This window comes from Lathyrus oleraceus, chromosome 5 (assembly GCF_024323335.1).
Source record: "Lathyrus oleraceus cultivar Zhongwan6 chromosome 5, CAAS_Psat_ZW6_1.0, whole genome shotgun sequence".
NCBI classification, from domain to species: Eukaryota; Viridiplantae; Streptophyta; class Magnoliopsida; order Fabales; family Fabaceae; genus Lathyrus; species Lathyrus oleraceus.
The window spans coordinates 563,173,747-563,196,737 of NC_066583.1; the positions used below are offsets into that span (position 1 = coordinate 563,173,747).

Below are 22,991 nucleotides of genomic sequence, written 5' to 3' on the forward strand. Positions count from 1 at the left end.
TTAACATAGTGTTAAATTTCTTTCAGTTTAAATTCTGATTTTTACTTTGAGTCCCTTGACTTTCTCTTGGGTCTTCTTACAACGAGATTCTTTATTTTACAATTGTCTTTTGAACTTGTACTATTTAAATTATTGTGTTGTATCCCATTTGATAAATTGTATCCCCATTCTCAAAATATGTAATAAATTTATCGCTTTCATTTACTTTACCTTATAAGTTGATTGTTGACAAAAGATTAAAATCAACTATTTTAGAAAAGAACAAAAACAAACACTTGATCTAACGTCGAGTCTTTTTCCCAAATCAAATCCAAATTAAATGCAAACTCGAGCATGCCCCTGGCACCTCCAAATTCTTTTCATAAATCAACTTTAGACACTTGATCCAATTTCAAACTTGTCCCCCTGTTTTTTAAAAGCTTTTTACTATAAAAATGGAAGAATGGATTAGGTTTAGACTTTCTCTGTTTCGAATGTTAGGATAGTGCTGTAGAGCTTTATGTTCAGACATTTGTCTTCCATATAAAAATATATTAATTACTAGAATTAAGTCATTTCTCTTATAGAAGAAAAAGATTGATTGGGTATCGACCTCCTCTTTCCCGATTATTAGGACACTACAGTAGGGCTCTCTGTCTGAATAATTGTCTTTTGTTAATGAACTTTGAACTAATTTACCACACATTTTGGATCTAAAAAGAATGATTGAACTTAGGCCTCTTCCTTTTCGGGCATTTGAGTACTGTGTAGAGCTTCTTGCTTGGATGCATGTCTCCGCTTAAAATCAACTCAAACTCATCAAACTTGTTTTTCGCCCTTGTGCGACCCCGTAAACATTTTCAGAAAAATAGTATGCAACATCCATTTTGATGCGAAACAAACAAAGACTTCATCCTCCAAGAGCGAGCAGCAAGTAAATATTTAATCGCTCAAATATGATCTAAACATCAATCTTTTTAAAAGAAATCCATCCAGTAGTTCTCGTTGAGTAGAACTACGTATGCCTTGAGTTCTTCGTAGCACTTGAAGATACGTAGAAGCAGGTTTGCGAAATCTTGTCAGGCACATTAATATTTAAAAAACCTTAAGTCTTTCCTTTCTTTCTTTCTATTTTCTCACTCTATAGGTAGAAGATCGCAAACGATACCATGGTAACACTCTTACACGAAACTAACTAGATGGGTCCCACCGAGTATGATAGATGCGAGGGATGCTAATACCTTTCCCCTTGCATAACCGACTCTCGAACCCGATTTGGTTACGACGACCATTTCTTTTTTTTGTGTGTGGGTTTTATCGATATTTTCTCTTTCCCTCTTTGGGAATAAATAAAGTTCGGTGGTGACTCTGTTTTGTTTATATTTCAAATGTTCCTTACGCTCGAGTATTTTTCGCGCCGCGACACTATCCTTCGTGGTTTTAAGCTTGCTTCTGGGCTTAGTGTGAACTTTGCTAAGAGCTCTCTTATTGGGATGAATTATGATCAGGCCTTCTTAGATCTTGCTTGTGAGTTCTTCCATTATAAGTAGGATCCCATCCCCTTCAAGTACCTTAGGATCCCGATTGGATCTAACCCCCATCCTGCGACTACTTGAGAAACTCTAGTCAATCTCATTTCTAGAAGGCTTCCTTCGTGGAAACATAGATATGTCTCCTTGGGTGGTAGAGCGATCCTCCTTAATTATGTTCTTAATTCCATTCCTATTTTTTCCCTTTCTTTCCTAAAGATGCATGTCAAGGTTTAGAAAAAGATAGTGAAGATTCAGAGGAGGTTTCTTTGGGTAGGTGTGAAATGGGAGTATAATATTCCTTGGGTCAAGTGGGAGGATGTTTGTAAGCCTAAGAAATTATGGGGTCTCAGTGTTCGTGACCTTCGATTGGTCAACTTGGCCCTCTTAGGTAAGTGGAGGTGGTGTCTTCTTTCTGGGGCTTCTGGCATTTGGCGTGATATTCTCACTACTAGATATGGTGTAACCCCTACCTCTTCTATCTTGGGGGGAGAGTTGGTTGTCTCAGATATGCCCCGTCTTGATGGAGGGGGGCCTCCCTTATGAGATCTAGAGTTGGTGACACCTCAAACTGGTCCAGGGATGCGCTTTCTTTGAAAGTCGACTCCGGTATTCTCACTTCCTTCTGGAATGATATTTGGGTTAGGGGTTCCCATCTTAGCCTTAGATTTCCTAGACTTTTCTCGATTTCTGACCAGTCCTCTACTTCTATGTGGGATGTTGGTAAAATAAAATTACAAATAATTTTTTATAAAGCAAACAACAATCAAATTGATTACTTATTTATCTCTATTTATTTTTTCTTAAAATTTTGATTAAAAAAAATAAAGATCTAAAATGAATAAAAAGCGGGCGCGCAAATGTGCAAAAAATTAAAATGAATGTACTAAAATAATCTATGCAAAATAAAGTTCACTAAAACAAATAGTCACTGATCAAATCTCACAGTTAAAAATACTCGAATGAAAAGGCTCAGACTGTTCATAATGCGCACATGCAAAGATGCGAAAAAATAAAATAAGCAAACTGGGTTAAACTACACATAATGTATATCAATAAAAAAGAAAGTTGAAGGCTCAAACCTGAAAACTCTGTTCACTGATTTTACGCGGTTAAGAAACCAATTCAATCAGACTGTCTATAAAACTGAAATTTTATTCTAGGCAAAATAAAATAAAGTTGGTTTCTTGATAGTTTAAAATGTTCTGACAAAATTGGGATATGACAGGTACTTGCAAACAACCTAACACCCAAGCCAGTGACTAACAAAAGTAAGTGTTATTTTAGGTTTACAATGTGAGTAACTGAATTTGTGGGTCTCTGTTATGGCTATAGTCAAATTTTAGGGTTTGAAATTCGCATAAACTTCTATTTTGAGACACTCGTCTTCGGCTGATAATGTTTGTTGAAATGCTATCTTGATTCAACAACCCCTGTTCTTTGGCTGTCGTTTTGAACCTTCTTCTTTATGGGGAAACATCCTTATTTGGCTATTAAATAAAGTTATTGACCAAGACAAAAGCATGTAGTCATATAGAACCCATTAATGTTGTTCATATTGGATTTCTCCTTCCGATTGACTACATTTTAGCAAAACAACAACTTGGAGAAGTGTCCAAGTGCTAAAGATTGGTATAGCTTGCTAAAGTTGTATGAAACTGTAAAAGGGATACATGTAAGGCGCGATGCTCTAGCATATTGGTACGACATTTGGGCGTTGTGCAACATGCGCCATATTGTTGTATTTTAATAGAATCTTTTGAGAAGATTCAATTATGTTTTATTGCTATTGATTTAGCAATATGATTATATGATTTGTTGAACAACTGTGAAGATCAAATCATATTTAAAAGAGATTTATATTTGAATTTATAACAAACAAAATCATATCTTTTTGTTAGTGATATTCAAGGAGCATATCAAATATCCAACAGACTGTGCAAAGATTCTGGACGAAAATAACTACAGATCCACAAGGAAAAGGCCAAGAGTTATTTTTCTATATAAGAAGCTATAACCACATTAGAAAGAAAACATTCATATTGAAGATCTTAGAGTTCTAGGGTTTACAAGCGTCCTTGTTATTTTTATGTACACCTCTACGTTTCAGTAACTTAGCAAAAAAGGTTTGTCTAGTTAAGTTGTAAATTCAACTTTGTCATGCGCAACTCTATGTTTCATTAACTTGACATAAAATGCTTGTCTAGTTGAGTTGTAATATTTAACATTCTTTCATCTTGTTAAGATTGAAGTTGATCACTTGAGTTTAGTGATTGTTTCCCCTGATCATAGGTTGTGTGGCTGAGAAGAAAGTGGGTAGGTTTTCATGTTTAGGCAGAGGCTCTAAACTAAAAGTCACTGGGTGGTGTTAGGAAGAAACATTGGACAACATAGGATTTGTTGTTGCTTGTAAGACTAATTGTTCTAAACTACTAATAAGTGATTTTCCTTTCTTGAGTTGTGGACTCAACACCTTAGACGTAGGTGTAGTTTCATCGAACTGGATAAACAATTGACTGTGTTGATTATTGCTTTTCTACTCCATCATCTAGAAATTGTTATTGTAGTGGTTCTGGTGTATTTTGTCGAATCTGTTGTCGGAGCATCGTGTGGGTACAAAATTTCAATTAATGAAATTGTAAAATTATAAAATAAACAATTAAAGTTCTTTTAAAATATAAACATTACAAGTTATTAAAGTGATATTAATGAGTAGTTAGTAAAAATAATGAGTTGAAATACAAGTGACCAAAAATAATTAGTTAACAAGTGGTAGTTGAAGCAAAAGTTATTTAAATAAAGATAGATAGCAAAGTTTAGTAACACAAGTTTAGACATACCTAACCTTATGAAAAAATGAAAGACTATAACTAACATAACAAAGTAGTCCAAACTCATGACCATAATCTCTTTGCAAAATCTAACTTACATTGATAGTAATGAAATACATTTTTTACTTTTGCTTCTTATATTTATAATCGAAGAAACTACATAGCCAAATAATGAAACTCAAATAGTTTCCATTTGTATGAGAGTGTCATCAGTTTCATCACAACCAACTAAACCACTCTCAGAATCAGAAACCAAAGTGATCAAAAAATCGAAAACATCAGTAGCAATAACAGCAGAAGCAACATCTTCTTTATTCAAAGTTCTTCTTTTACCATCAATAGCCATAATCCAAGACCTCCTAGTAATCTCCTCAATGAAAAGCTCACAAGCTTTTGAGAAAACAATGGGAGCTACACCTGATATCATCTTCACATCTTCACTAGAGTTTTTCATTATCTTCTTTATTCTTGCTAAGGGTAATGAATGTGGACCTGTTCTTCCTGATATTCCACCACTTAGTAAACTTGAATATGCACCTGCTTGTCTCATATTGTTTTTCTTTGTTTTTCAGTTTGCTTTAACTGTGTTATAGTGGTTTGTTTCTTGAGTTGGATTATTAGTGTTATTTTCAGTGTTATATATACAAATTAATTATCAGTGTTGAAGTTGAAGCTTTCTCTTTTCTTAAATTGCCGGCAAAGCCTGCTTTTGCTGGCTAATTGAAATTGACATTATGTCTTAATTATATTTGTTGACTGAGTCAAAATAAAAATTAGACTTGTTCACTCCAAGACTTTTGTGAATTTTACGTTGTGGAATTTTGTTGTTCTTCCTCTTTTGATCTCATTGGATGCCAATTTATAGTGAAACTTTGAGACCTGAGATTAACATTGATGATTAAGGTTTTGGGAGATATTATTTGATGAAATCTTGTGATGAAAATGGGATATTAGGATATTGAATTGATTTTTAGATCTTAATTTTAACAGTAATAATAATATAAATTTATACAATATATATATATATATATATATATATATATATATATATATATATATATATATATATATATATATATATATATATATATATATATATATATATATATATATATATATATATTTCTTTTTTCCTCTAATTATTACATAATAATTCACTTAATAAAAAACAAAAATAAGAGCCTTTGATTTTTTAATAATAATAATAATAATAATAATAATAATAATAATAATAATAATAATAATAATATACATATATGAAATTATCTATCTTATTAATTCAATTAATATAATTAACAAAAGATTTTGATTGATTTTTTTATATAATGACAACAAACGGTATATACATATATTTTTGAATTATATAACTAATGACAGTTTTTTTTATAACAATAGTGAGAATATAACAATAATAAGAGTAATATTTAAAAACTATAATACAGATTTTTCAATAATTATAATAAATAACTTAATAACTTTTAATAAAAAAGATTTTTTTTAGTAACAATCGAATAAAATCAAATTAGTTAAAAATTAAATTAAAATAGAATTAAATTAACTATAATGGAAAAATAACAAATGCATTTAAAACAAAAATATATATTTTTTTTACTATTTTAGGTATAAAATCATGATTTTAATGAAAAAATAATATTTAAAAAATGTCTAATAACAAAAACTATAATTAATAATAAAACATAAAAATACAATTTCTTTGTGATTTTTGTAATTTTGAAAACAATATAAATTTAAATAAAGGAAAAAAAATAAAAAGGAAAAAAAAATAAAAAAGATTGAAAATGTGAGATTCAAACTCAAGACATCTCCCTTGTAACTCCTTACACATGCATTTCTACCTACTGTGTCATTTCATTTATTCAAAATAAAGTGGCGTTAGAAAACATATAAAGGGAGGACAAAATTTGGGGTACGACATCGGGCAAGACATCATGGGTGCAAACCTAAGGGCGATTTTGGATCTTTTGAAGAAACCCTTGTTTTAGGATCTGAACCATTTTTTTGTCTTATTAAACTGTTTCCTTTCATAAAATCTTTTTTTTTCTATCTGTTTTGCATGTCTTGTTATTGTTGAAGCGTATTTCAGTATTTTAGTATTTTGTCTATGTTGCATTATTATTTGTGTGTATATAGTATTGTAGTTGCCAACAGTTGTATCCATTGAGTATTGTAGTGCAGTGTGTGTGCAACCATTTTGCTGTAACCGTTTTAGCAGAGTAATGGAAGTTTGTTATTCTCTCTTCTCTATCTTCTTCCATCTTCATCCTCTTCATCTTGTGCACCAACAGTTGGTATCAGAACCTGGTTCAGATCCACAAGGAAACACAAGTGAATGGTGAAGCGTTGTATGACTGATTTTGTTTCTTGAGTTCGTGTTGAACTTTTGATTAGAATCGTAATAGAATCACATTTCTTAATTCTGCGGGATTCGGAAATGCTAGTGTTTTGGTGAGATCTGAGTGTATTGCACAAGATTAAAGATGAACAGAAACGGTAATCTGAGTACTAAGCTTACAGGATTCGATGCAAGAATTGGAATCTGTGGTTGATTCAGATGCGTGTGTTATTTGGCGCTCAAGATGTTCTAGATCTTGTCAACGATGATTACGTTCAGGTTTCACTTCCGACAAATGCAACGGATGCGCAAAGAAATGCTCAACATGATCTGAGCAAGAAGGATCATAAGGCGTTGTTCTACATACATTAGTGTATGGATGTAAACGTGTTTGATAAAATTATTGATTCCACGACGACGAAGGCTGCGTGGGGCACACTAGTACGATGCTATGGTGTTGATGCATCAGTGAAGAAGGTAAAAATTTAGTCTATGCGTAAGTAGTATGAGAATCTCGGCATGAAGAATAATGAGAAGGTACCTGACTACATCTCCACAGTGATTCTGATCACAAATGAGATGAAGCCGTATGGAGAAAATCTCTCTAAAGAAAGTATCATTGATAAGGTACTTAGATCTCTTATTCCTCAGTTTGATTATATTGTGGTAGCAATTGAACATTCTAAGGATCTTAGCACCATGAGAATTGAAGAGCTGCAAAGTAATCTAGAGGCACAAGAGTTGTGTCTGACTGAGAGAAACTCTGAAATGGAGGTAGACCAGTAGGATCTGAAAGCCGCTTATGATAAGAAATATCAGAAGCAGTCTTGGTCAAAATCCAGAAAGAGATCTGATGGTGTTCAGAAGTCAGAAACCTTAGCTTCTGGAAGGAAAAAGAGTGCTCAGAAGTCAGAAACCTTAGCTTCTGGAAGGAAAAAGAGTGCTCAGAAGGGAAAGTATGACAAGAAAAAAGTTTAGTGCTACTTTTGTAAGAAGTTTGTCCACTTCGCTATTGATTTTTGGTCAAACAAGGAAAGGAAATCAGAAGAAGCAAACATAGCCAGAAGAGATTCTGATGATGAATATGTGTTATTGATGGCTTCTGAATCTGGTGATGTATATTTGGCATATTGGTGGTATATGGACATTGGTTGCTCAAATCATCTTACTGGAAATAAGAAATGGTTGATTGACTTTGACTCTACAAAGAGGATAAAGATCAGATGTGCTAATTATAAATACCTCGATGATTGAGGAATGAGTAATGTCAGAGTAGTTCTGAATAATGGCAAAACTGCACTGATTCAGAATTTTTGGTATGCTCTTGTCATGAAAAGTAATCTAATGAGTGTAGGTCAATTAATCGAGAAAGATTTTTCATTTACCATGAAGAACAATCTTTTGAAGTTGTATGACTGTAATCAGAAGCTGATTATGAAGTTAGAACAGGGAAGGAATTGAACATTCATTGTAAATGTTAAAACTGCAGACTCTGAATGCTTTCTTGCAACAAGTGTTATGAAGGAAAGTGAGTTGTGACACAAAAGTTTTGGTCATCTGAACTTCAGAAGATTAGGGCATCTGAATTCAAAGAAGTTGGTACATGGAATTCCTGCAATTAAGAAGCCAGAGAAGTCATGCAATGTGTGCATGAAAGGGAAACAACCAAGACTTCCATTTGCATATGAAATGCCCCCAAGAGCAAAGAATGATATGGGTGTGGTGCATTATGATGTTTGTGGACCATTTCTAGTATCTTCACTTGGAGGGAATAAATACTTTGTGTCATTTGTTGACGAGTTTACAAGAATGATATGGGTATCCCTTATAAAGTTCAAACACGAGGTGTTTGCTGAATTTAAGAAATTCAGAATCAAGGCTGAGAATCAGAGTGGTCAGACTCTGAAGATTCTCAGAACTGATGGTGGAGGTGAGTATAACTCTATATAGTTCAAAAAATTTTGTGAGGAGAATGGAATTGAGCATGAGGTGACTTCTCCATACAATCTTCAACATAATGGTCTTGCTGAAAGATGAAACCCAGCATTGCTTGATATGACAAGGAGCATGCTGAAGGAGAAGAAGCTACCTCACACCTTGTGGGGAGAAGTTGCTTCCACTACAACATATATGCTCAACAAGTGTCCAACCAAGAAGCTGAAGAAAATTGTTCATTTAGAGAAGTGGACTGGAGATAAGCAAAATGTGAACCATATGAAGGTGTTTGGTGTTGCTTGTTACAAACATGTTCCAGATGCCAAGAGAAGGAAGTTGGATGACAGAAGCAAAGTTATGTTGCTTGTGGGGTACCATGTACAAGTTCCTATAAACTCTATTTTCCTGTCACCAACAAGGTTGAATTCAGGAGAGATGTCATTATGAAGGAATCAGAAGCATGGGATTTAAGTAAATCTCAATACAACTTTGGTGTAGAGTTAACCTCTGAATATACTTCAAAATATGAAGGTTTTGAAGATGAGTCAGAATCAGAAAATGATTCTGAAGGTGACTTTGAAGCTGAGTTTGACTCTGAAGGAGAGTCTGACTCTGAAGGTGAATCTGATTCTGATCCAGATTCTGATGGTGATTCAGACACTGGTGGAGATCCAGACTCTGGGCATATTCCAGACTCTAAAGGTGGTCATGCCTCTAAAGGTTGTACTTCTGGGGTTCCAACATCTGATACTGTTCCAGGGTCCGAAGGAGATTCTGAACATGTTCAGAAGCCACAGAGAATCAGAAGCATACCAAGAAGGTTTGCAGAGTTTGACATGCTGGAAGATACTAAAGTAGACTCTGAAGGAGAAGTCATTCAGTGTTCCATGTTAGTAGACTTTTAACCAGACAGTTTTGAAGTAGAGCTCAAGAAGAAAGTGTGGTTGAAGTTTGTGAAAGAAGAACTTGAGGTTATAGAAAGAAATAAGATGTAAAAGTTGACTAAGCTTCCAAAGGACAAGAAATCCATCAACGTCATATGGGTTTTCAGGGAGAAACTGAAGCCAAATGGATTAATTGGAAAACACAAAGCAATATTAGCGGCAAGAGGTTTTCTACATAAACCTAAGTTAGACTACTTTGAGGTGTTTACTCATGTAACGAGACATGAGACAATCAGACTGGTGATTGCGATAGTTGCTAACAGAAATTGGCCTCTGATGCATATGGATATGAAATCTGCATTTTTGAACGGTCCATTGAAAGAAGAGGTATTCGTGTCACAATCTCCTAGATTTGAGAAGAAGAATCAGGAAAGGATGGTGTACAAGTTGCATAAAGCCTTGTATGGACTGAAACAAGCTCCTCGAGCTTAGAATCTGAAGATTGATTCATTTTTATATCTCCAAGGATTCAGAAATTGTGAGATGGAATATGTCATTTATGTTCAACATACTTCTAGAGGCAATATGATTTTGTGTGTCTCTATGTTGATGACATATTGCTAACAGGAAGTTGTAAACATGAGATAACTAAATTCAAGAAAGTGCTGATGAATGAGTTTGAGATAACTGATATAGGAAAGATGACATATATCCTAGGGATGAGTTTATGTACTCTGAGAAGGGTATCATTTTGCATCAGCTGATATATGAACTTGAGCTTCTGAAGAGATTTGAGATGCTGAATTATAAGGTTGTTGTCACATTTGCTGATTCTGAAGGTGATGATGTAAATGTTAAAACTTTCAAGAAGTTGGTTAGATCTATGAGGTATTTATGTAATACCAGACCTGACATTTGCTATGTAGTTGGAATGGTTAGTAGGTTCATGAGTAAACCAGAGTGGTCTCATTACCAAGTTGTTGTCAGGATTCTGAGGTATATTAAGGGGACTCTGAAATATGGAGTTTTGTTGCCTTCTGGTGAAAAGGATAATTCAAAGTTGATGTGTTACTTATACGTTGATTGGTGTGGAGACAGAGTTGAAAAAAGAAGTACTTTTGGATATTTGTTTATGTATATGGGAAGTCCTATTTCTCCGTGTTCCAAGAAGCAACCAGTTGTTGCTTTGTCAACCTGTGAAGAAAAATACATTGCAGGTGGTATGGCTGCATGTCAAGTTGTTTGGCTTCTGAATTTATTGCAGGATCTGAAGATCAAGGTAAACAAGCCTCTGAAGCTGATGATTGATAACAAGTCTGCAATCAATCAATGCCAAGAACCCAGTGTTGCATGGGAGAAGCAAGCATATTGAGACTAAGTAAGATTTTCTAAAAATTCAGGTTTAGAATGGAGTACTAGAAGTTATGCACTGTAGCACTCAGAAGAAGATGGCAAATGTTCTGACGAAAGCGATCAAGATTGGTAAATTTCTCCACTTAATGGATGGAATTGATGTTATTAGTTTTGATTAGTTAAATCCTGAATTAAGGGATGGTGTTGAGGGGTAATTCAATATTTTAGTTTTTCGCCTATGTGGCATTATCATTTGTGTATATAGAGTACGGTAGCTGCCAACAGTTGTATCCACTTAGTATTGTAGTGTAGTATATGTGCAACCATTTTGCTGTAACCATTTTAGCAGAGTAGTGGAAGTTTATTATTCTCTCTTCTCTCTCTTCTCCATCTTCATCTTCTTCATCTTGTGCACCAACAATTATCTTACTCATGTTTTTTACATTAAGCTATATATTTTTGGAAATTATGATCATTCTTCTGAAAAGTGTTTGATAATGTCTTTGCTTGGTTATCTTTTGGATTATTTTTTTCCTGTTATTTTCTTGATGTTTAAACGAATTCAAAGGAGAATCAAAACATGCAGAGTAAATATCATTTCAAAAGGGGGATAAAATTTCATTTATAGATCGGGAAGATTACAATAGTCATGTGTTTATATTAATTTGTCCAAATCAGAATAATAACCCCTGGTTGCTACAGAATCAGCCTAGTCAGGCACCCGCTCCTCACTCCCCTCATCGGGGCCGTAGAAGAACATTCTTCCAGACACTCTTTTCTTATGTTTCTTCTTCGACTTCTTCGACTTCTTCTTATTCTTCTTGGATTTTCTCACCCTTAATGCATCCCTTGTGGTGGTCGACCCAACTGGATGGGCCTCCTCAATGACTCGCTTCTAGAGGGGGATTGTGATATCTTCTGAAGCAATGCTAGTCACAGTCTTTGATGAAGAACTCGTTTTTTTAAGAAGAGTTTGATGAAAAGATGAGAAGTATGTCTCTAATGATGTGTTTTTATAAAGGAAGTTGTGTGTCTTGAAAGTTGCAATAAGAAGATATAGCACTTTCTCATTTAATGCTTGCAATGCTGACTTATGATGGTTTATATTCTTGAATGATGTGTAACACCTTGAGAAAAATAGAAATTATTCAACCATTTTAGTCGTTTCTCAGTATTGGGAAGTGTAAAAGTTGTGTAAAAGTTGTTCACACTATGTTCTTATCAGAACTATCTTTTTTCCATATATGTGATAGTTTTATTTAATATTTGTTGACCTGTCTGATCTCATATTTTTTAGTGGATGACAAAAGGGGGAGAAAATCAAGGGAATATTTATGAAGGTTAAAAGTATTTTTTATGCTTTTAATTAATCCTGAACCATAATCACTCAATTATTTTGATATTAATTTCTTCTGAATGAATTTAATATCACTGAGCTTAAATGACTAATTTTGATTAACAAAGACAGAACTTATGGAAAGTTTACAAACCTTACCTTAATGAACTGTCAGACTAAAGGAAGAGCTTACAAACCTTAACCTAAGGTTTGTCAAACTCACAAGGAGCTTACAAACCTCAGACCCTGATGTTAGAATTTGTTGATTAAAATTATAGGATTAGATTAATATAGATAAGGAGTTAAGTAGAGCTTATAAACCTCGTCTTAATGACTATCAGACTTAGGGGGAGCTTATAAACCTCACCTTAATGAATTGTCTAACTTAGAGGGAGCTTACAAACCTCAGACTCTGACGTTAGACTGTGTTAATTAAATCATCAATCATTGTTCTTAAATATATTTGTTTTTCATCATCAAAAAAGGGGAGATCGTTAAAACAAGATTTGTATATACCCTTAAAAGGTGTTGATGATAATAAAGTATTTAAAGAACAATAGGGTTTTCTAACATTTTGTTTAAGTGTGAAGGATTACAAGCATAAAACTAATCTTAATTGTTAGCATATATGGAGAAGTAATTGAAAGTTTGATTCTGATTGGTCAGAATCTAAAGTAGTTCATCGCCTCTGAAGGCATCAAACTCTGGCCTCATGACCCAACTTCTGATGACAGATCAGACACTGAACAAAGTCAACTAGGATTTTCATTTTGCAAGGCTCAATAAAAAGAGATGTGACATCTTCATATTGTTATACCTTTTGATAGATACCTAGTATAATGAAAGATTCAGACTAGATGCAAGTCTCCATTATCTCTCTTGACATACGTCTTCACTATGTTTACACATTATGTTCAACCCCTCCAATGACTCCTTTTTCAGTCTCTATAAAAGGAAGCCGAAGACTCAAAAAAAGGTTACAACATCACAACACATTACAAGTTCTTTGGCATAACTCTGAGCTATTATTTATGTAACTGTTATAGCTTAAAGATCATAAGATTTCTTATCTTAGAAATATTAAAAAGGCTGAAAACCTTTGTGATTGTTGCAAAAATTTTATACTTGTGATTATGTATCAAAGTATAGTAGTTATCTTGTCTACTAAAGTTTTGTTTAAAGTAGAGGAAGTCTCTTGTCTGAGGCTTTTAGCAAGGAAGTTTCTTTCTAGGTTGATTGAACAAGGACGTCTCTTGCATGAGGACTTAAGTGGAAGTCTCTTTCTAGGGTGATTGATCATTGAAGTCTCTTGCAAGTGTGCTTGAGCAATTTGTAACTTGTTTTGTTATAATGAAAAACTCTTGTTGAGGCAAGGGGACTGAACTACTCTCAGTTGAGGAGAGGAACCATGATAATCTTTGTGTGTTGCTTGCATTTACTTCTTAACTTCATATTTATGCTATTATGTTTAATTATGTTATCAGCGTCTTAACATTGTTCAAAATATGAACTTACTGGTCCAAAAGAAAAATGAATTTTAAGTATACACAATTCAAATCCCTCATTCTTGTGTATTTTTCTCACTTTCAACGTGTGGGGGTGTTATAAATATTTGCTAAGACTTTTCCCTTTCCATAGGCTTGAGAAGTGGATGATCATCCATACCTTTTACAATGGTCTCCTTTACTCCACAAGGGTGACTTTAGAAGTGGCTTCCGACGGAGCCCTAATGACTAGTCCTCAAGATGTAGCCTACAGTTTGATAGAAGATATGGCCAAAAACCTAACTCATAGGGAAGCGTGCGATAAAGTGCAGCTAAGTCTACTTCTAAGACTGGTGGTATGTATGAGGTTAATGTGTTTGATCACATGAACACTAAGTTTGATGCTTTTTTACCAAAAGATAGATAGCCTGAGCGTTGCACCTTCCAAATCTATTATTCTAGTCCATATTGCTTCGGTTGCCCATGACACACTGAAGGTGAGAAAAACAAGAAAGGGGGGGTTTGAATTGTTTGGAAAAATAAACGCTTTTCAAAATGAAAATCACACAAGGATTTTATACTGGTTCGCTTATAACACAAAGCTACTCCAGTCCACCTGGCCAAGGTGATTTCGCCTTCAACAAGGACTTAATTCACTAATCTTGAAAGATTACAAACAACGCCTAAGAGAAAAATCTCTTAGTCCTCTCAAGTCTACAGACTACACTAAGTCACTTGAGGAAATCAACAAACAAAAGATGAAAGATAAATTGTAATCTAGAGTGCTTCTAAGAAAGCAAATATTACAGTGTTAAGAACAAGAGTTTTTCACGTTATAAGCAAAAGCTTCGTGAATATCTTAGAGAGAAAGAGTGTTTTTCTTGACTTGGTGTTTCAGTATAATTTTGGCTTGTTGGCTTACTGATTGTTCTCTCGCGTGTTGCTGAAAGTTGATTTGCAATCCTTTATATAGATCAGTTGAAGTAGTAGTTGAAACTGGTGGATATTGAGATGAAGTTACGCCATCACATAATTAGCTAATGCAGGATGACTTTTTCTTCTTGAAATGACTACTTACCACAAGTAGTATTTTCTTTATTGAGATTGGAGATTAACGTCTCTTTCTCAATTAGGAAATCCATTTGAAAATCTTTACTTGTCTTCAACGTTACTCTTTCATGATTAGCAAATCCATAATCAGAGTATTTGTGTTTCTGGAGAACCTTGGAATCTTGCTTCTGATGTTGATTTAAATAGATTCTTCAGATAGCGTTGTTCAGAGTCAGAGGTTCTAGGACTTACTTCTTGTTCAGATGCTTCTGATACTTGTTGTTTAGTTCAGAGTTAGACTTTCTTGAGCTTGTTTCTACTTCAGAGCTTCTGATCATTTGATAATATGCTTCTGATCTGATACTCTATCTGATGACATCATCAGATTTCTTACTTCTTTCTTTAGAACCCTGCACACTTAGAAACTTTTCGTTAGGGTGCCATTTTTGGTTTCATCCTTTGTTATCATCAAAATCAAGGAATCTGTTGTAGAACAATTTTTGTTCTTACAATCTCCCCCTTTTTGATGATGACAAAACAACTTTAATTAGCAGATGAAACATGAATAAAATTAGATCAGATAGACAGAAGCTCCCCCTGAGATAATGCTAGGGAGTTCAGAAGTTCTTACCAGAGTTTCTTAAGTAAAAAGATTTCTGAAGTTCTTTGCAATTTCTTAAGTCCAAGTTAGATAATTTTATTTAAATGAAAAATATGTTGCAGAATGCTTAAGGTTTTAGACAATATTTTCATCAGAGCTAATAATTACTTCTCCCCCTTTTTGTCAGAATCAAAAAGACATAGTAGAAAATAAGTAAAGAGAAAATAAATCAAGAGAAAAACTGGAATTCATAGATAGAAGCACAAAGGCAACAAACAGAAACATCAGATTCAAAAGAACAAGAAAAACATCAGATCCAAAAGAAGACAGAAGCAAAAACAATAGGCAAGCAAAAAACAAATAACTCCTAAGTGCCTAAGGGTTCGGAGGCGGAGGCATTCTCTGAAGCAGCATAGCAAGCATGTTCTGGATGTTTTCGTTGACAGTATCTTGCTTGTCCATTCTTGCCCGGAGTTCATTCTGATCTTGCTTGAGTTCTTTCAGAGTCTGAAGAACCGTAGGAATCACAGAAGATGACTCCCCCAGAGTCAGAGCTTGCTGAGCTTCAGCTTCAGCAGCAGCTTGAGCTTCTGCATCTGCCAGAGCCTTTGCTTCAGCTTCCTTTTGCCTTAGGATTTCAACTTCCTTAGCAAGTCTTTCTTCTTCTAGCCTTTTGGCTTCTTTTTCAGCTTCCTTGGCCAACCTCTCTTCTTCCAGCCTTCTGGCTTCAGCCTCTCTGGCAAGTCTCTCCTGGAGTCTTGCCTCAGCATCTCTGATGTAGTCATTTCTGACTTGTTCAGAGATACTCTTCAGCCTAAAAGACTCAGATGTCATCCAGCCAATGACTCTGTTCCAGTGTGTCCTTACAGATTCAGGATCATCACTGATTTCAGAGTTAGAGACCAGAGAATCGATCTTTTGAACTGAAGCCTCTGCAATCATCATAATGGCTTCTTTAAGGGTAGGTTTAGAAAGTTCAGGTTCAGGTTCTGGTTCAGAGATATGAGGTGGAGGGCTGAGATTCAAGGTTTGAGGTTCAGATTCTGACTCAGGTTGGGGTTCAGATTCTGCTTCTGGTTGAAGACTGGGGGATGAAGCATAAAGAGGATTTAGGTCTAAAGGGTTAGAGTCTGCTTCAGGTACAGCGGGAATGTTTGGTGGGGTGATATCAGAGGTGTGGGGATCAGATGGTTGAATTTCAGAGGGTTGAGTTTCAGAGGGTATGGTGGTTGTTTGTTGTAGTGGTGAAGTTATTTCAGGTTCTGTGGTTTGTGTTTGTTGTGAAGCAAGTCTATGAGCATAAAGTGTGGCTATGGTTGGGGAACCAGGATCAGAAAGTTCTTGGTCAGAAGAAAGGGAAACATAAGGAGGTGATTCAGGTTCAGAGGATGATGAAGATGAGGTGCTTTGGTGAGTTTGTGCAGGTATAGAGGGAGGTATGAAAGTTCTTGCTATGTTTAGAACTGGTGTAGGTTGGGAGGTTCTGGTGATTGAGGGTGTAATGTCAGAGGTGGTATAAATGGGTTGTGAAGAGAGAGGATTAGAGGAAGCCATCATGAATTTAGAGGTAGCAGGAGGAACAGACTTACCAGTAGAAAATTGCAGAGGAGCTGAAGATCCGCTTCCAGAAGCTCCTTCAAGTCTGGCCTTCTTTGCTGGAGGTGCTATCTTCTTCTCAGAAATACCTCTCTTGTATCTGACTAAGTCTTCTTCAGAGTCCAGACAGTCATCGAGGCTGAAATCAGAGATGTCAACACCATCATCCAGCAGACGCTGAAGATAGATGGCAACAGCGTCTCTTGGCTCATTCTTGAAGAATCTGGCAAGGCCATGAGGCATCTTCCTCTGATCTTTCAAACTATCCCAGGATGTATCCAGAGTTGGCTTGACTTGTATTTTCTTGATTATCCCCATACTCTTGAGGTTTCTGGCATTCAGAGGCTTCCCCACATCAATTGCCAGATCATCCATCAACTTGGTCTTTTCCAGCTCATCTACTAGTCCATGCTCAATGAAGACGTCAGATAGCAATCTTCCCAGAGGAATGTAGGATCTGGGCTTCATGTTATTCCTGGTTTCTCTGACTGAATCTCTCAGATATCTGAAGAGGAGAGCAGGGAGGTTGATCTTCACACCCTTCTGAATACAGTACAGAATGCATTTCTGGTCTGCATTAATGTAATCAGAAGAGTTGGAGGCTGGACGGTGGTGGATAGTTCCCAGAATAATCTTCAGCCACACTCTGAGGTTCTGGTGTAGCTCCTTGTTCTTAGAGGGGTTTCCTTCAACATTGGGTTTGAAGATTGTTGGGTTTATCACATCTGTGATGCATTTTGACCTAGGAGGAATGTTGTAGATCCTTTTTCCTCCACTTCTTTCCATATTCAACAGAGAGGCAATGGACCCTTCTGTGATAACTATCTTCACTCCCAGAACAAATGAGACGATGAAGTTGTCATCTGCATCTGCATGTCTCCAGAATTCCTTGACCAGAAGAGGGTAGATTGGACCATACAACCTTTGGAAATAGTTCTCCCACCCTTGTTGACGCAGTTCTCCAGTTAGATCAACGCCATTTCTTCTTAGGTTGTCGAAATCAACTAATGATTCACACAACACATCCAAACCTTCAAAAGGAGTTGAAAGGTTGATATGGCGTTCACGGTCAAGAACGTGAGGTTCTTTGTAGACAGGGGTGACGGTGACGCCGGTAACGGTTGGAGTTTGAGTGTTTGAGGTTTGGGGATTAGAACTTGATTCCATCTGTTGAGAGAAGTTAAAAACTTCTTGTTGTTGAGCATCCATGAAGAAGAAGAAGAAGATTGATGAAGAACTTGCAGAGAATGCTTCGAGAGAGAGTTTAGGGTTTTAGAGTGAGTGAGAGTGATAAGTGTGAAAAGTGAGAGAAGGTGTTTATATACTCTAAGTAAAAACATGCAAAACGACACACATTCCAGCGTTAGCACAAAAATCAAAATAGCACGTTTGGGGGGAAAAATGATTACAGCTAATAAATGAATGTCTAATCCCAACAGTACGCACACTGCTCTAGGAGATTTCAAACGTTCTGACCTTTGATTTCTTTTGACAGCTGTCTAGAAGTTCTAGGGTTAGACGTTTAGAGCTCCACGTGTTGATGTATCTGATCTTCAGGAATACCAAAGGATTGGTTTCTGAAGATTTCTAACTCAGATATCTTCTTAACTTGGTAGAAGTATCAGAGTCAGAGGCAGAAGTACATTTGTTTACATCAGAGTCACATTTTACATTTTCAGAGCCATATTTCACTCAGGGCAATTTTTAATGTTCAGATGTTCTAAGATAAAAAGAAATCTATCTTTAGCTAGAGGCTTAGTAAAGATATCTGCCCATTGATGTTCTGTATCAATGAACTTCAATGTTACTATCCCTTTCTGAACATAGTCTCTGATAAAATGATGTTTTATTTCTATGTGTTTGGCTCTGGAATGTAGAATGGGATTCTTACTTAAACAAATAGCAGCAGTATTATCACAAAAGATAGGAATGTTACTCTCAAAGATTTGTAGATCTTCTAGCTGATGCTTCATCCAGAGCATCTGAGTTGTGCACAGTGATGCTGAGATGTATTCTGCTTCTGCAGTTGATAGAGCAATAGTTGACTGTCTTTTGCTAGCCCAGGAGATTAGATTGTTTCCCAGAAGCTGGCAATTTCCAGATGTGCTTTTTCGTTCTATTCTATCTCCTGCATAATCTGCATCACAATAACCCAAGAGTCTATACTCTGATGTTTTCTCATACATCAGGCCCAGGTTAGGAGTTCCTTTCAGATACTTAAGAATTCTTTTAACTGCTGTTAAATGAGATTCTCTAGGATCTGATTGGAATCTGGCACAAAGACAGACACTAAAGAGAATATCAGGACGAGTAGCAGTCAGATAGAGGAGAGAGCCTATCATACCTCGATAGAGCTTCTGACAAACCTTGTTGCTTACCTCTTCCTTCTCCAGAATGCAAGTTGGGTGCATGGGAGTTTTTGCAGAGTTGCATTCAGTCATATCAAACTTCTTCAGAACGTCTTTAATATATTTACTTTGATGGACGTACGTGACTTCTGGAGTTTGATTAATTTGAATTCCCAGAAAGAACTTTAATTCTTGCATTAAACTCATTTCAAATTCTGCCTGCATTAACTTAGAAAATTCTTGGCAAACAGAGATATTAGCAAAACCAAAAATAATATCATCAACATAAATCTGGCATATCATGAGATCATTATTAAGGTTTTTACAGAAGAGTGTAGAATCAACTTTCCCTCTAATAAAATTTTGTTCCAGAAGAAAATTGCTTAATCGTTCATACCAAGCTCTGGGAGCTTGTTTAAGTCCATATAAGGATTTCTTAAGTTTGAAAACATGTTCTGGAAAGTTTGAATTTTCAAAGCCTGGAGGTTGATTGACATACACTTCTTCTGAAATATAACCATTAAGAAATGCACTCTTGACATCCATTTGGTATAATTTGATAGAGTGATTAATAGCAAAAGATACAAGAAGACGAATAGATTCTAACCTCGCGACTGGAGCAAAGGTTTCATTATAATCAATACCTTCTTGTTGACTATAACCTTGAGCTACCAGTCGAGCCTTGTTTCTGACAACTTCTCCTTTCTCGTTCAGCTTGTTTCTGAAAACCCATCTGGTTCCAATAACATGAGTGCCTCTGGGTTTAGGAACGAGATCCCAGACATCATTCTTTGAGAATTGATCCAATTCTTCTTGCATAGCTGCCACCCAATCGTTATCTTGAAGAGCTTCATCACAAGACGTAGGCTCAATCAGAGACACTAGTCCTAGAGGAATATCTTCAGAGGTTCTGAAGGTAGATCTGGTTCTGACAGGTTCGTCCTTGTTTCCTAGAATCAAATCTTCAGATACATTGATACGACTTTTGACCTTCTTTGGAATTTCTGGAGATTTTATTTCTTCAGGGTTCTGAGTGACAGTTGCTTCTGGAGTTTTCTCAGATTCTACAAGAGTGATTTCCAAATCTGCAAACTTTTCAACTAGCTTTGACTTTTCAGGGTCAAGCTTATCATCAAATCTGACATGAATTGATTCTTCCACAATTTTGGTTTCTGTGTTGTATACTCTATAGCCTTTAGAGCGTTCTGAGTATCCTAACATAATACCTTTCTGTGCTTTGGAATCAAACTTGTTCAGATGTTCTTTAGTATTTAATATAAAACAAGAGCATCCAAAAGGATGAAAATATGAGATGTTGGGCTTTCTTCCTTTACACAGTTCATAGGGAGTCTTTTCAAGAATAGGTCTTATAGAGATTCTATTCTGAATGTAACACGCTGTATTTACAGCTTCTGCCCAAAAATGCTTTGCTACATTAGTTTCATTGATCATGGTTCTGGCCATCTCTTGGAGTGTCCTATTCTTCCTCTCTATAACTCCATTTTGTTGTGGAGTTCTAGGGCAGGAGAAATCATGGGATATTCCATTAGAATCAAATAATTCTTCAAAATCTTTGTTTTCAAATTCTCCACCATGATCACTTCTGACTCTAATAATTTTAGAGTCAAATTCTTTTTGCACTTTGGAACAGAAACTGGTGAATACAGAGTGAGACTCACTCTTGTGCTTTAGGAATTTTACCCATGTCCAGCGACTGTAATCATCAACAATGACTAGTCCATACTTCTTTCCATTAACTGATGCTGTTTTCACAGGACCAAATAAGTCAATGTGAAGAAGCTCCAGAGGCTTAGAGGTAGAAACAACATTTTTCTTTTTAAAAGATGTTTTTGAAAATTTTCCTTTCTGTCAAGCTTCACACAGAGCATCTGAAGAAAACTTCAGTTTTGGTAGGCCTCTGACTAACTCAAGCTTAGTTAGCTGAGAAAGTTTCCTCATGCTAATGTGGCCCAAGCGTCTATGCCATACCTATTGCTCTTCGTGAACTGACATTAGACATTTAACATTTTGATCTTTTAAATCAGAAAGATTTATTTTGTAAATGTTGTTTTTCCTCTTGCCTGTGAAAAGGACAGAGCCATCGTTCTGATTAATGGCTTTACATGTTTTTTGATTGAAGATTACATCATAATCGTTATCACTTAATTGACTTATGGATAACAAGTTATGCATTAATCCTTCTACATAAAGAACATAAGATATAGAGGGAAGAGTACCATTACCAATAGTTCCGGAGCCTCTGATCCTTCCTTTCTGATCTCCTCCGAAGCCTACAAATCCAGCGTCTTTAAGTTCCAGACTTTGGAACATAGACTTTCTTCCCGTCATGTGTCGCGAGCATCCAGAGTCCAGGTACCATGACTGGTGTCTGAACTTTGCTGCATAGGATATCTGCAACATAGATAATCTTATCTTTCGGTACCCAGAATCTCTTGGGTCCTTTTAGATTAGTTTTCCCAGAGTTTCTTATAACTTTGGGTCTTCTAGCATTTTTAAATTTGTGTTCTTGTGTGTGTGTGTAGTGATATGAAAAAGGAGATTTAATTTTATAACTTGCAGAAGTTTTATCTTCATTGGGATCATACCCAATTCCCTTTTTATTGTTCTGACTTACTCCATAAATCATGGATGCCATAATACTCCTATCTATCCCATTCTTCAGAAATTCTTGAAAGGCTTCTTCATATTTGTAAATAATTTTATTTGAAATTTGTGGTGCTTGAGATAACGTTTCTTCTAATTTTATTTTTGCTTCATCTCTTTCTAACATTAAAGTTTTGATTGTATCTTCTTGTGATAGAATTGTTATCTCAAGTTCACTACACTCTTCAAATTTTTTGGAAAAACAAGAAAGGGGGGGTTTGAATTGTTTGGAAAAATAAACGCTTTTCAAAATGAAAATCACACAAGGATTTTATACTGGTTCGCTTATAACACAAAGCTACTCCAGTCCACCTGGCCAAGGTGATTTCGCCTTCAACAAGGACTTAATTCACTAATCTTGAAAGATTACAAACAACGCCTAAGAGAAAAATCTCTTAGTCCTCTCAAGTCTACAGACTACACTAAGTCACTTGAGGAAATCAACAAACAAAAGATGAAAGATAAATTGTAATCTAGAGTGCTTCTAAGAAAGCAAATATTACAGTGTTAAGAACAAGAGTTTTTCACGTTATAAGCAAAAGCTTCGTGAATATCTTAGAGAGAAAGAGTGTTTTTCTTGACTTGGTGTTTCAGTATAATTTTGGCTTGTTGGCTTACTGATTGTTCTCTCGCGTGTTGCTGAAAGTTGATTTGCAATCCTTTATATAGATCAGTTGAAGTAGTAGTTGAAACTGGTGGATATTGAGATGAAGTTACGCCATCACATAATTAGCTAATGCAGGATGACTTTTTCTTCTTGAAATGACTACTTACCACAAGTAGTATTTTCTTTATTGAGATTGGAGATTAACGTCTCTTTCTCAATTAGGAAATCCATTTGAAAATCTTTACTTGTCTTCAACGTTACTCTTTCATGATTAGCAAATCCATAATCAGAGTATTTGTGTTTCTGGAGAACCTTGGAATCTTGCTTCTGATGTTGATTTAAATAGATTCTTCAGATAGCGTTGTTCAGAGTCAGAGGTTCTAGGACTTACTTCTTGTTCAGATGCTTCTGATACTTGTTGTTTAGTTCAGAGTTAGACTT

The 22,991-nt window shown here is 35.6% G+C and overlaps 1 protein-coding gene across 1 annotated transcript; it reads right to left on the bottom strand.

The window, feature by feature from the left end:
- Positions 1–4,411: 4,411 nt before the first annotated feature.
- LOC127086435 (nuclear transcription factor Y subunit C-2-like) lies at positions 4,412–4,961 on the bottom strand. The gene has a single exon (XM_051027197.1). The coding sequence runs from the start codon at positions 4,887–4,889 to the stop codon at positions 4,518–4,520; it is 372 nt and encodes a 123-aa protein (XP_050883154.1). The 5' UTR covers positions 4,890–4,961; the 3' UTR covers positions 4,412–4,517.
- Positions 4,962–22,991: the final 18,030 nt, after the last annotated feature.

Bases quoted from the DNA above. Each gene is read 5' to 3' on its own strand.
- LOC127086435 (XM_051027197.1), bottom strand. From the start codon at position 4,889: ATGAGACAAGCAGGTGCATATTCAAGTTTACTAAGTGGTGGAATATCA.